This window comes from Archocentrus centrarchus, chromosome 10, assembly GCF_007364275.1.
Source record: "Archocentrus centrarchus isolate MPI-CPG fArcCen1 chromosome 10, fArcCen1, whole genome shotgun sequence".
Lineage (NCBI taxonomy): Eukaryota > Metazoa > Chordata > Actinopteri > Cichliformes > Cichlidae > Archocentrus > Archocentrus centrarchus.
This window is the reverse complement of record NC_044355.1, coordinates 15880162-15892690: the sequence shown is the minus strand read 5'-3', so window position 1 is coordinate 15892690 and position 12529 is coordinate 15880162. Positions and strand designations below refer to the sequence as shown.

Below are 12529 nucleotides of genomic sequence, written 5' to 3'. Positions count from 1 at the left end.
GAGGTGAAGGAGAAGGAGAAGGGTGAGGTCAAGAGGAATGTATTAGACCTTAAGGGGTGTGTTTAACCAAGAAAAAGAAGGACAAAGGTTGAAGATTATTTATATGCTGAATAAGATGGTCACTTAATGGGCAGCTGTGAAAGTGCTGTGACAGATACACAAACATACACTGCTCAGCTGCTTTGGTGTTAATGAAATTAACAACAGGTGCATTAGAGGGTAAACAATGAGACAACTTCCAAAACAGGAATGGTTTTACAGGTGACATTTTTTCCCCCTCATCTTTATTGTTTTTCACTCATGTTTCATTTTCCTAGTGTCAGTGTCACTACTGGTAGCATGAGGTAATACCGGGAACCTACAGAGTTTTCACAGGTAGTCCAACTCCTCCAGGATGGCACATATTGACATGCCTTTGCCAGAAGTTTTGCTGTGTCTCCCAGCACAGTCTCAAGAGCCTGGAGGACATTCCAGGAGACAAGCAAATACTCAAGGGGAGCTGGACAGGGCTGTAGAAGTTCCTTAACACATGAGCAGGACTGGAATCTGCTCCTTTGTGCAAGAAGGAACAGGTTGAGCACCACCAGGGCCCTATAAAAATACCTCTAGTAGGCCGCTAGGTGTGAATGTCACTGACCAGACAATCAGAAACAAATGAGAGTATGTAGGCAGTTTCTCAAATGAAGGAATTGATATCAGCAAACAGGTGCCCACGCTTGCCTGAGCTAAATACAACAGACCACCTCTGGGACACCGTTTCCTTCCATCCATCCATCCATCCATCCATCCAACGCTGCTAGGTTGTACCTCACACTGTCCAGCTCAGTGATGCCCTGGTCTAGATCTGGGAGGAGATCCCCCAGGCCACCATCTGTTGTCTCATTAGGAGCATGCTCCAATGTCATCAGACATGGCTACAAGCATGTGGAGGCCATACAAACTACTGAGTACCAGTCTGAGTTGCTGCAATGAAATTTTGGCAAAATGGAATAGCCTGCCGCATATTTTTTTTTTTCCCCACTTTGATTTTTGGGGTGTTTTTGAATTCAGCTGTCGGTATGCTGATTTTCATTTCCACCAATCGAGACAATCGATCAATTTGTTCATAACACATAACACATTACACAGTCCATATCAATATCGGATGTGTTTTCAAAGTGGTTTTTTTTTGGTTTTTTTGAGCACTGTATACACAGAAAAGTGACAGCATAGAATAAACTGATTAAAGTGCAAACACAAAAAAATGCTTACACAACAGCTCAGTGAAATCTTAATTCAGTGCCAAAGCATGCTTTATTCCTAACTATCAAAACAGATTCAAAACACGCCCAGGAAATCAACAACAACTCTCCCACCCCTCACTCTCTCATTCACACAGGCAGACACACAGACAGGTGTGTGGCTATGAAAAGGCCACGGTGTCTTTATCCACAGCACTCAGAAAAGGTTATTAGACATCATCCAGAACAGGCGGCTGTCTCAGCCAATAAAAAGGGGAGGCCTGGGCACATGGGCCAAAGTGAGTTTGGGGGGAAGGGAAGGTGGGGTCAAATTATGGAGTGACAGGCAGCCGTTAAAACTTGCCATACAGGTGGATGCAGATGGGACAGCTGCCAGCCCTGACATTTAAGCCACATCACCAGCTAGCATCAGCCATGCATGCATGGGCACTCCTGTTTATCTATATGATATGAGTGCGTGCGCGGTGCGTGCGTGTGATGTGTACTCAGACTGAATGTGAAGGTCAGATGGCATTAAATACACAGCACATACTGTTTGAGCGTTCCGGGTGTCCTGGTTATGATTTGAATATGGAGGAGTTAGACCAGAAGGCTCTGTGACACTGGGACAAGGTGATAGGAGAGGACAGGTGTGTGTATACCCGTGTGTCAGCGCTTTGTGCCAGGACAGCAGGTGGCAAGTCAAAGGACATCAGTGACCTTCTCCTTGTTCATCCCTTTGTCTGTCTCCCTCTATATCCCTTAGTACCAATGCATCTCACCAAGTAGTGAGTCTCAGCATTAACAAGTCATGGGCACATTGAGGAGATGAACACATACACAGATAAAGGTGTGGGTGGTTTATTCATGAACTAATGTGAGATGCTGTTTTGCCACAGCATTTATGAATAATATATACGTGCAGTGTTTCCTCCAAGGAGAAAAAGAAAAGGTGAGAAATGCTGGACACGATGTATGAACAAAGGATGAAAAAAAAAAATGGAAGTGCGCATGTGTTATTCTGTTATTCTTACCTTTAGTGGCTGATGGAAGCAGAGCAGGGTGATTGAAATAGACATGAAGTCCATTAGAGTTGGGGCAGATGTGAGAGAAGAGACGCAAAGAAAGGCAGTGTTCATTAATACAAAACACAATATGATAGCAGTGAGCAGAAAAAGAAAAGTTACACACTCACTTTTTGTCTGCGAAGAAAAGGTTAAGGTGAGTTTGGCAAAGAGTTCATTATTTTCATATTTGTCTTCTTTCGCCTTGATCCAGAAACTATTCTCTGAGAGGTCCTCTGGTCCGATCTAAGCAAGAGCAAGAGGTCATGTTTAGAGTGTGAGAGACAGGGCCACTAAATGAGTAATAAATGAGTTATGTGAAATAATGATATCAAATTATCAAATTTTCCAAAATTGGTCATCTATGCACCTTGCCAACAATGAGCAGATAAAGAAGCTCATTAGAAGAAAAGGAAGAAGCAGCAGTATGAAAACAGAGGGAGAAGAGGAGAAAGGAAGGAAGACACAGAGGAAATAGTCATTTTCCTCTAATCATCACACACTGTCTCAACCATAAAGCATCTTTAGCTTCAGAGCCGTACGCACTGAAATGCAAAGACCTGTACTTTTCCCTCCCCTAATCATGCTTTCTCACAAGTCACAATTAACTTTGCATGTATTTTCTTCACTTTCTGAATGCTCTTATTAAAAAGGAAAAAGAGAAAAGGGAAACAGCGAGTGAGAAAAAGTGGTAGTAAATTTACAGATATCAGGCCTTTCATTATGAACAAAGCCTCAAGGATGGGTGTAGGACAGAAAAGATAGAGAGTAAGGAAAGGAAATGTGATATGGGGATGAGCTTAAGGAGCAAGAAAGAAAGCAAGAGAGCATGCAAAAAGGAGGATGAGACCAAGCCAGAAAAAAAAAAGTTAATTTAAATTACAAAAGAATACTGTCCTTTCTAGCAGCAATTTAATTATCTTTCAGTGGTGCAGTTAAAAGAAGAAGGCTTATTAAAAAGCAATTTCTGTGACATCCTCGTCAAACACTCAGAGAGAGAGCGAGAGAGAGAGCGAGCGAGAGAGAGAGCGAGAGAGAGAGCGAGAGAGAGTGCGAGAGAGAGAGAGAGAGAGAGAGAGAGAGAGAGAGAGAGAGAGAGAGAGAGAGCGAGAGAGAGCGAGAGAGAGAGAGAGAGAGAGAGAGAGAGCGAGCGAGCGAGAGAGAGAAGCTAAATGCTGATGAAGTCTGTTGAAGCCATTAAACAGTAGCTTTAGGCTAAAGAAAGACAGAGGGCCGTTTTGATGTTTTAACCATCACAGATGAGAGGGAGGAGAAGAACATGAGGCACATAGTCATGAGATACACGTATGAATGCAAGTCACTTTAGGTCAAGATCCCGCTGTTTAAGCTCCACTTCTCATTTTTTGCACACTGTGACATACAAACTGAATTATTTAGATTCTCTGCCCATTTTTACTCAAGCAGTTTGTGTGATAATGAGGAGCTGAAAAACAGTATGTTATGCTAGCAGACAAGCAACACATTTTGAAAATTGGCATGATTTTTGGCATCAAGACAGAAGATCATGATCAAAAGCAAAGACAATTTCTTCAATTCCTCTTCTTTTTTTGGGCCACATCCAAACATATGTGGAAGGAACTGCCCACCATTGAATCAAGATGACTTAAAATACAAGCTAATTAACAATGATGTGTGAAAAAGCACCTGCATTACATTTTCCACAACATTTGCATTACTACATAAGTAATGGTTGAGTTGGTAATTACTCAGAATATTAAAAGAAGCGTGAATTTTCTTTTGTATGACTGACCTTACTCCAGTTGGCTCTCTTCAGCTGGACCTCAGGCTTGTACTCCTTTTTAGGCTGGAGCCCAAAGGGCAGTGTAGGTGGTGCAGGGGCACCCCAGCCCCCCATGCCAAATGGTGGAGGTGGAGGCATGCCTGGGCCTGGGGGTGGAGGAGGAATACCAGGACCTCCAGGTGGTGGCGGTGGTGGTGGAGGTCCCATCCCAGGTAACGGTGGAGGTGGTGGAGGTCCCATCCCAGGCAACGGTGGAGGTGGTGGAGGTCCCATCCCAGGCAACGGTGGAGGTGGAGGTGGGGGTGGCATGCCAGGGAGGGGTGGAGGTGGTGGTGGGGGTGGGGGTGGGGGTGGCATGCCAATATTAATATTTGCATGACCGGGTAAAGGAGGGGGGGGTGGGGCTTGGGAAACAGGTAAATTTACATGGCCTGGGAGAGGTGGAGGTGGTGGAGGTGGAGGAATTCCAGGTGTTGGCACAGGAACGGTAACAGTGACAACCTTAGTTTTAGCCTCTTCCAAGTCCTTAGACAACTTTTCAATCTGGAAGGAAATAAGCACATGTTAAGATAAATATTAATGAGCATGCCCAACTGGATACAGCAAAACATATTTTCAATCTTATATACACTTTCAAATGTAATCAAAGCTTTTTACACCCATTTAATGCAGCGAATACATTTGTAATCAATACTCAGGTCAGGTTGGGAAAAAAGTAGTTAAAAATATGAGTTATTGGACTCTTTATTCATTCAAACATAAATATTGTTTGTTTATTGACTGGCCCCTAATCTCCTGTCACTGTGCATAAGTGGCCCCGAGGCAAAGCAAGATGAGTATCCCAGGTGACAAGTGATATTAGAATGTGTTGACTATATTCCTGGAATAAATTTTTGTATTGACTTTTTTTTTTTTGGGGGGGGGGGGGGGGGGGGGGGGGGTCCATTTCCAATATAAATACATGAAAACAGAGGAAAGAAAACAAAAAAAGAAGGGTGGGGGGGTGATCACAGCCTGCTGACAACAGTGCTTCACGAGCGATGGAGACGACGGAGGCACAGAGAGAAAACCATAGCAGGAGGGAATTAAGTCCAAAGAAGAATTCAAAAGAAAAACTTTTACAGAAGACAAACTTTTATTATAAGTCAGGCTGAAATCTATTTTTCATTTCAACATTGAAATACTGACTACAGTATTTACATCAGTGAGGCAACAATTCTTGAGAAAACTGCCCAAGTCATTAAGGCTGGCAGCTAATAAGAGCAGATAAAGGTTAGAATGGAAATATACTATATGAATTTAGTACTGGGAAGTTTATTTCCTTTATATGTTCTTAGGTGTATCAAGTGTATATTGTGTGTGTGTGTGTGTGTGTGTGTGTGTGAGAGAGAAAGAATGTCTCTGTGCAAATTGTGTCATTCCCTCGGACTTTGAAAGGAAGACAGTAACAGAAAGAGGTTCTGAGGCAGGCTTTCTTAGTGAGGCAGCAGATGAAAAACTGGGCACAACATCGCACAGAGGCACAGTGAGAGATCTTTACATGTGAAGAAATCTTCGATGGGCAGTGCCTCAAACACAGACAAAGTGAGCCATCTTAGTATGAGAAGCTTGTTTGATGCCTGGCTCGTGATGCCGTTAATGCTTTGGACAACTGTGTACGTGTGTGCGGGTTTTGGGCTTTTGCGTAGTGAGATGATGACTCTGCTGGCATCTGCCGCACTGGATGAAGCTCATTTTGGAAGTTGTGTAGGTCTCTAACTGACAGATAAACACAAGCAGACACACAAACACAGGCTCATCATCATGTGGTTATGAGCACACATGCACAGAGGCAGACTGTTCTGGGTCACTTGGTGTGTTTGTTAGTTTGGGTGTCACTCTGAGGCAGAGTCCAGCTGGTGTGGCAGCAGGACACTGACAGCCAAACAATCCTCATCTTTGCCTCCCTACTGTATGAGTGTACACACACACACACACACACACACACACACACACACACACACACACACACACACACACACACACACACACACACACTCTGCATGTGTATCTTGGACTTAAAAATTATGTTTTTCCCATCTCCATCAATTCCCTTTCTTCTACTTTCTTTTTTTCCCCAGTTACTCTTTATACTCTCATTCCCCCACTTTCCATGTTTTTTTCATTGAGATTCCTAATCTATAAAAGATTTGGCTTCCTGTTACAATATACTTTGTTTTTTTTCCCCCCACTTCTTTTTATGCCAGTTGGCAAAATCATTTGAGGCCAGGGGGCTTCTGTGTTTGTGTGGGTGTGCATAGATGTTGCAAAACTTTGTGGTGCTTAGACTTACAATATTGTATTTTTCCAAGGCCTGAATATTTTACTTCATGCAGCTTTAGCAGTTGTTTTTGGTTTTGTGTATGGATTTCCAGGACATTAAATTACACTGATTCAATTATCTAACGCAGTCTATTTATTCTGTCCTAATACTGCATGAAGTGCTTGTGCCAGTCAATTTGCCACAAAGATTTTGAGAAGTTTGACACTGGGTTCCACACATTTGTAATTCACTGAATATTACTTTAGAATTATTTTAGATATGCAAATGTTTGAGAGAGAAGTTGACACAGTCAGCCTAAAAGCACAGACACTAAAATGCAAATATATTATACTTAAAAAAAAATAAAAATAAAAAAAATAATGTTGATACAGATTGCGTGTGTGTGTGTACCTGTGTTTTCAAGTTGCTTAGTTGTTCCTGTAGTCCCTGGTTCTCCTTTTCTCGCTCCTGCTTAGAAGTGGCAAGCTGTTCCTTCTCTTGGCTCAAGTCCTGCAGCTTCTGTTCATAGTCGCTCTCCAATTTCTTCAGCTCCACCTGCAACTCGTGGCGTGCCGTCAACTCTGCATCCAGCTAATACATATGTAAAGGGTCAGAGACAGACTCAGTCTTCGTTATCCAAAAAAGTGCTGGGTAGATGGCTTTAAAATTTGTATGAGGTGGTCAATTTCAAGGGTCGTGATCTTCAAGGCAGTAAACAACCGTTTCCTCAGTTTTCATTGAAAACACTTGGAAATGTCTCACTAGTATCTTGATTGCACTGTACTATTGCTGTGAAAGCGCTAGTCCTAATATGAATGTGCACTACATATTCAACCATATTCAACTCATTTTAAACAGCAGTAACACTAAGAAAATTAACAATTAAAAATTTGAATATATCACATCCCATTAATATCAGTCATTAGGTGCAACTACAAAAAGTGTCTAACAAAACAAGTTTCTCTGCCCTGGATTTTGTGGCGAAACAAAGAGGCAGCAGCGTCCATATTTCAAAGACCTGTTGAAGCCATTTCTTGAAATCTAGCGCCTTCAGTTTCATTGTATAATTTACACTGCAAATTAGTGTCAATTCTCACTTTTATTTCAAACCCTTCACCTTCCATGAAGAAAAAAAAAGAATTTTTTTTTCCCATTTTTAAAGTTTTCTCCCTTATATAAATTTGCACAGATTTTTTCAGTCAGGACACTTGACAAACAGGATAAGAGTATTTAAAGAGCTGAATACATGAACACACAGACACACATGGCTGTTTAATTTGCAGACAGCAGATCCGTTACTCCCGCTGTCATCCTTTTTCCTAATTCCTGCCAAAGAGACTGCCTGCAATTACCCCATCATGCACAACTAGAACTGTGGTGTGTGTGCGTGTGTGTGTGCGTGTGCGTGGTCAATGAAAATGATTCCAATGTTGTTGAAGTAATGTATGCTTTTATGGATGTGGCGCATTCAATTGATATGATCCCATGTGAGACCGTCTCTCTTTATGTGTGCATGAATGAAGGCTAGTTTGAGCTCCCTCTTTGCAATTATCCTGTCACTGAGACAGAAACATCAGTGTAGCAGCATACCACTATCAAAGCATTTATCCCCCCCCTTGTGTGAGTGCATGTGTGCTGTGTATGTTTTCTGCTTGCCTGTAAGAATACTTATCTGTCAGGTGGCTGTTAGACATGTGTATGCTTATTTTCTTAGTCACCCTCTGTTCCGCCCATTTTTTTTAACATTTGTCATCAATTGTCAGCCAAACAGTGGTTGCATAGAATTTCATTACAATCCCACTGTGTTTGCATGCATGAGGGGAAATGTTAGCTTTGACAATGTGTGATTTTCTTTTGTGTCTAATATGACTCTAATAGCTTTCAGGCCTCTGGGTTGATGTGTTAATATATCCGTGAGTGTATTCCATTGGTGTACATTCCCCTCAAAGTATTGGAACAGTGAGGCTAATCCCTTTATTTCTGCTGTAGACTGAAAACATTTGTGTTTGACATTAAAAAAAGAAAATCAACATCTCAGCTTTTGTTTTCAGGAATTTAACCCTAATGTGTTTCACAGATTAGCTGATATGTTTGGGATCGTAAGCAGATCCTTTCTTTCACCAAACTAAGATATACCGATGTGACTGAAACGCTAATATTAATTGCAACACTGTGAATGAGATGTAGATACTTGGAAATAAAAGCTGAGATGTTGATCTTTTGTCCCATATTCATCTTTTAAAGTCAAACCCAGATGGTTTCAGTCTACAGCAAAAACAAAGGGATCTGCCTCACTTTTGCAGGGCAGCATATGTGTATGAATCTGTATTTCACCTTCTTCCCCAGTTCAGCCGCTTTTGCTTCGCTGGTTTCCACCTTGGTCTTGTCCACCATATTGTCTGAGGACACACAAAAAAAAAGAAAGGACAGAGGATAGGAAAAGATAAGCAGGAAAAGAGGTGGTAGATAAGATAAGGGTCTTGACAGCACACCTGCATGTGTCTGACCGTGAAGACATCGTACCTTTCAGTCTGGCACATGCTGTGTGTTCACATAAATTTACAAACAGATGCACACACAGCGCACGAATCCCATCTGTCTCCCTATTTTTCCCTTATCACACTACTCAAAGTTAAGATCTGCGACGATTGTGGAGGCATCTCATTACAATCTGATGCTTTCTCTTGCATGCATGCTGCTTCTACACAACATTACCTGCTAATCCTCTAATACATACACCTTTGTTTGACCAAGGTCAGAGCCCATCAATTTCTCTCTGTGAAACATAACACTTTACTTGGAATTCTTAGTCACCAAGACTGATAAAATAAGAGACTGATAATGTCTTACTTCTGGACTATTTTGCAGAGGACAGGGTGAGAAGGACACAGACTGACCAACAGGGTACTTTTACAGAATAATTGCAGGGTCTACAGGTGGTTCAGCGCTGAAGGGCTTAACAAGCATGTGCAGTAAAAGAGCTAATTAACATGAAGATGAATGCCACAATGTCACTGGATCAAAGACAGCTAATCATGATGCCCAAGAGGGAGAGGATCAAGCAGAGATAGCAAAGATAGAAGGCTGTGAAATCTAAAATAGAAATTGAAGAAATTATGTGAACTGAAACATGAACCCTACAGACCGTGGAAATGTGAAGTGTGAATCTTCAGCTGCAATGAAAATAAGGCTGTGGAAAAAAAGTTGAATTTATGGAAGACACTGCATATCTATATAAGCTAGTAAGCAAGGCAGGCAAGATGAAACTGGACCATTTTTGCAGTTGAAAGAACCTCGCAATAATATACTTAACCACATAAAATTACACAGTGTGCATTTGTGTGCAATGGATTTTTGCGTGTGGGGGGCAGGGGGTGAGCGTGTAATGGTGGCTAGGCTAAATGGGACAAACTTCGAATAGAGAGTACTAAGGGAGACAGAATGTAGGGAAAAAACTGTGCTGAATTTCAGAGTTCAAAGAAAAACACTAAATAATGCATGCAGGGCAGAATTGGGCTGCCTTCCACCAATAATAACTCTGGTAGCCTTAAAGGAGGCCAGCCAGCCTGTGTGTGTCTCAGGACACATTTAGAAGCAGTGCAATTAGAGCCTCCTGCAGTGAGCAAAGGAAACCTGCCATAAAGAGCACTGAACTCCTGAGACATAGCCTGCACCTTTATTTTGTTATGGTTTAAGTTACTGAAGTCATTGTTTACAACCGCCAGTCCAGTCAGCAAATCCAAATGCACATATACCAGTGCTCACCACTTTACTTTCCAAAACAAGCAAACTGCCATTCATACCCACTTCAAACAGTGATTTGCTATTTACAGCACTTTCAATGGTCACAACTGAGTGCAACACTATGAATTTCTTCCTGAAGTCTGGGCTGTACTCAAAGTGTGTGCCCTCATCTCAGCAAATCAAATGTTGTCACATCTCTCCTGTCTCTAAGGTAATTTTTCAGTTTGTCTTCACGCGAGGTCATTTAAAAATCAAGTACAAACACTTTTTTCAACATGTTTGAACATCACGACTTAAAAAGCTGACTGTTGTATTAAAAACATTTAAAACCAAATCCTGAAAATTACCATCTAACCAAATTCAAATTCAGAGATAACAGACTGAAAAAGCACTTTAAAAATTAATTTCATACAAATTTATACAATTACTGTGTTAAAACCTGTAAGAAAATTAACCCCACAGTAACACACACTCCCTCTCTGGCTCCACCCTGTGGTGTTTCTGAGACTTTAACTATGTTGACAGACAATGTAACATATGCTATAAAAAAATTAATGGTTCTGGTACACTGACCACTGATACCTACAGGGCAACTGTGCCATTCATTAGAGCGCAAGCATGTATGATTCTGTTTAACAACCCACCTATCAAGCCTTCAATGTTGAAGCTAAGGTTACGGCACTTGAAGTCAGGGTCTGCTCCATTCCTCCGAAGCACGATCTGCGCGATACACTCATCTATCAACTTGTAGTATTGAGGCCTGCGGGAAACGGGGAGTGATGGGTTTACAGACAAATTGATTAGGAGACAAAGAAAAGGAGAGGCATGAGGATGACATTTGATTAGAGGACAGGGACTGGAAAAAAAGAAATTGTCACTTAGAATACACATATTTCCTAAGTTTCAGCAAACGTACAGTATATGGGTAATGATACAAGTCTTAAACCAGCTGCTCTATAAGAAATATGGCACATAATTTTTTTTTAGGACTGGACTGACAAAGAACAAATAAGTTCATCTGTGCAGACAAATGTGCGCACACACATGCTTTGTCACTTTGTCTTAGCAACTGAGATTGGCTGTCTGTGTGCAGATGACAGTTTGAGTTTCATGCCACAAAGATTGATTGTGTTCAAATGTTTTCGCGAGAGTGTGCTGGTTTATGCCCAGCGCCCAATGTCTGATGAAGCCAACTTCACACAGACACTCAATTTTGGAGGTGTCTTATTCCCTGACCCCATTAGATGCTGCCAGAGTCAAAACTCAATACTTTATTTATTCTGTCTCCTTCCCTCACTGGTCTCTCTCTTAGTCACTCTGCCTTTGTCTAACACTTATTCCACTCCTTTACTTTAAAGATTTTTTTTTTTTTTTTGATTTTTTTTAAATCTCAAGATTTATCCATGGAGCGAGAGAGACATCTAGTGGCATTTCTTAAAACTGGCTTCAGTAAAAAGAAATAGATTTGCATTTGGCTGCATCCTAAATTTGTCATTCTTCATAAGGCCAGACTTATTAAATTTAGAAATTGGGTCCAATCAGACAAGGCTGTTTGGTAGTCCTAAAGGTACATTTGGATAAATCCCAAAATGAACATAAACTAATACACATTAAGCCCTATGGACTGTGTGCACAGTATGCTCATTACAATAATTGTAATCAGCTACACTTGAGATTGAAAGGTACCAAGAATTTAAAACAAAAAGCAGTAGGCTCTCCATGTAGCAATTTACCTCAACTCTCAATTTCTTTTTGATTATTGTATCAACCTCCACATTCCTTCTCTTTTCGACTCTATAATTACCAGGCTGTATTTTCAGCCACTCTACAGCTCTCCCTCCCACCCTCACTTCCTGTCTCTCTGAAGAGTCCATTAGAGACCACCTCTATTGTGTTTCTCTAGATCACCTGGATGGAAAAAGCTGAACATGAGAGAAACGTAGGATGGAAGAGATGGTGGGGGAGCTGAAAAGACTCCAGCTGGGACTATTTGTTTGGGCCGGCCTACCTTTTCCATCTTTGCAATGCATTCCCCAACCTGTGTTAAAAATAAACCACAATTTCCTGCCTATCTGATACCATCAAGGAAAACACTAGACAAACAGGTGCATCTCTGCACATTTTTGCACCAAGTGTAACATGGACATACACAATGCAGTGCAACTCCGGACTTGTCTTCAATATTCTATCCAGTCTTGTCATTCCATCATTCTGTTTCTTTTTTCTGTTTATTTAACTAAAACTCCAAGAGCTTTAGAAAACACACAGAGAGACATTAGCATACTCCTTGTGATAAGAGTTGATGGAGCTAATTTCTATTAAAATGGAATTGGACTTCTTTGCATGTATTAATTTTCATGCTTTGGAAGGATGCTCTACAAAACAAACAGCAAATGGAGGAAAGTGCTAAATGGAGGTAAGATGTTAGTGAAAAGAG

At 41.2% G+C, this 12529-nt stretch overlaps 1 protein-coding gene across 3 annotated transcripts in view; it reads right to left on the bottom strand.

Moving 5' to 3' along the window:
- The window catches only part of diaph1 (diaphanous related formin 1), a 103496-nt gene that overhangs the window by 51819 nt on the left and 39148 nt on the right, over window positions 1–12529 (bottom strand). For all 3 annotated transcript variants that reach the window (XM_030739468.1, XM_030739469.1, XM_030739470.1), the window contains 6 exons: window positions 10737–10852; window positions 8683–8747; window positions 6760–6939; window positions 4056–4589; window positions 2416–2530; window positions 2255–2263 (listed from right to left, as the gene is read on the bottom strand). In XM_030739468.1, the coding sequence (XP_030595328.1) occupies window positions 2255–2263; window positions 2416–2530; window positions 4056–4589; window positions 6760–6939; window positions 8683–8747; window positions 10737–10852 (1019 nt within the window). The remainder of the gene's footprint in view (window positions 1–2254; window positions 2264–2415; window positions 2531–4055; window positions 4590–6759; window positions 6940–8682; window positions 8748–10736; window positions 10853–12529) is intronic.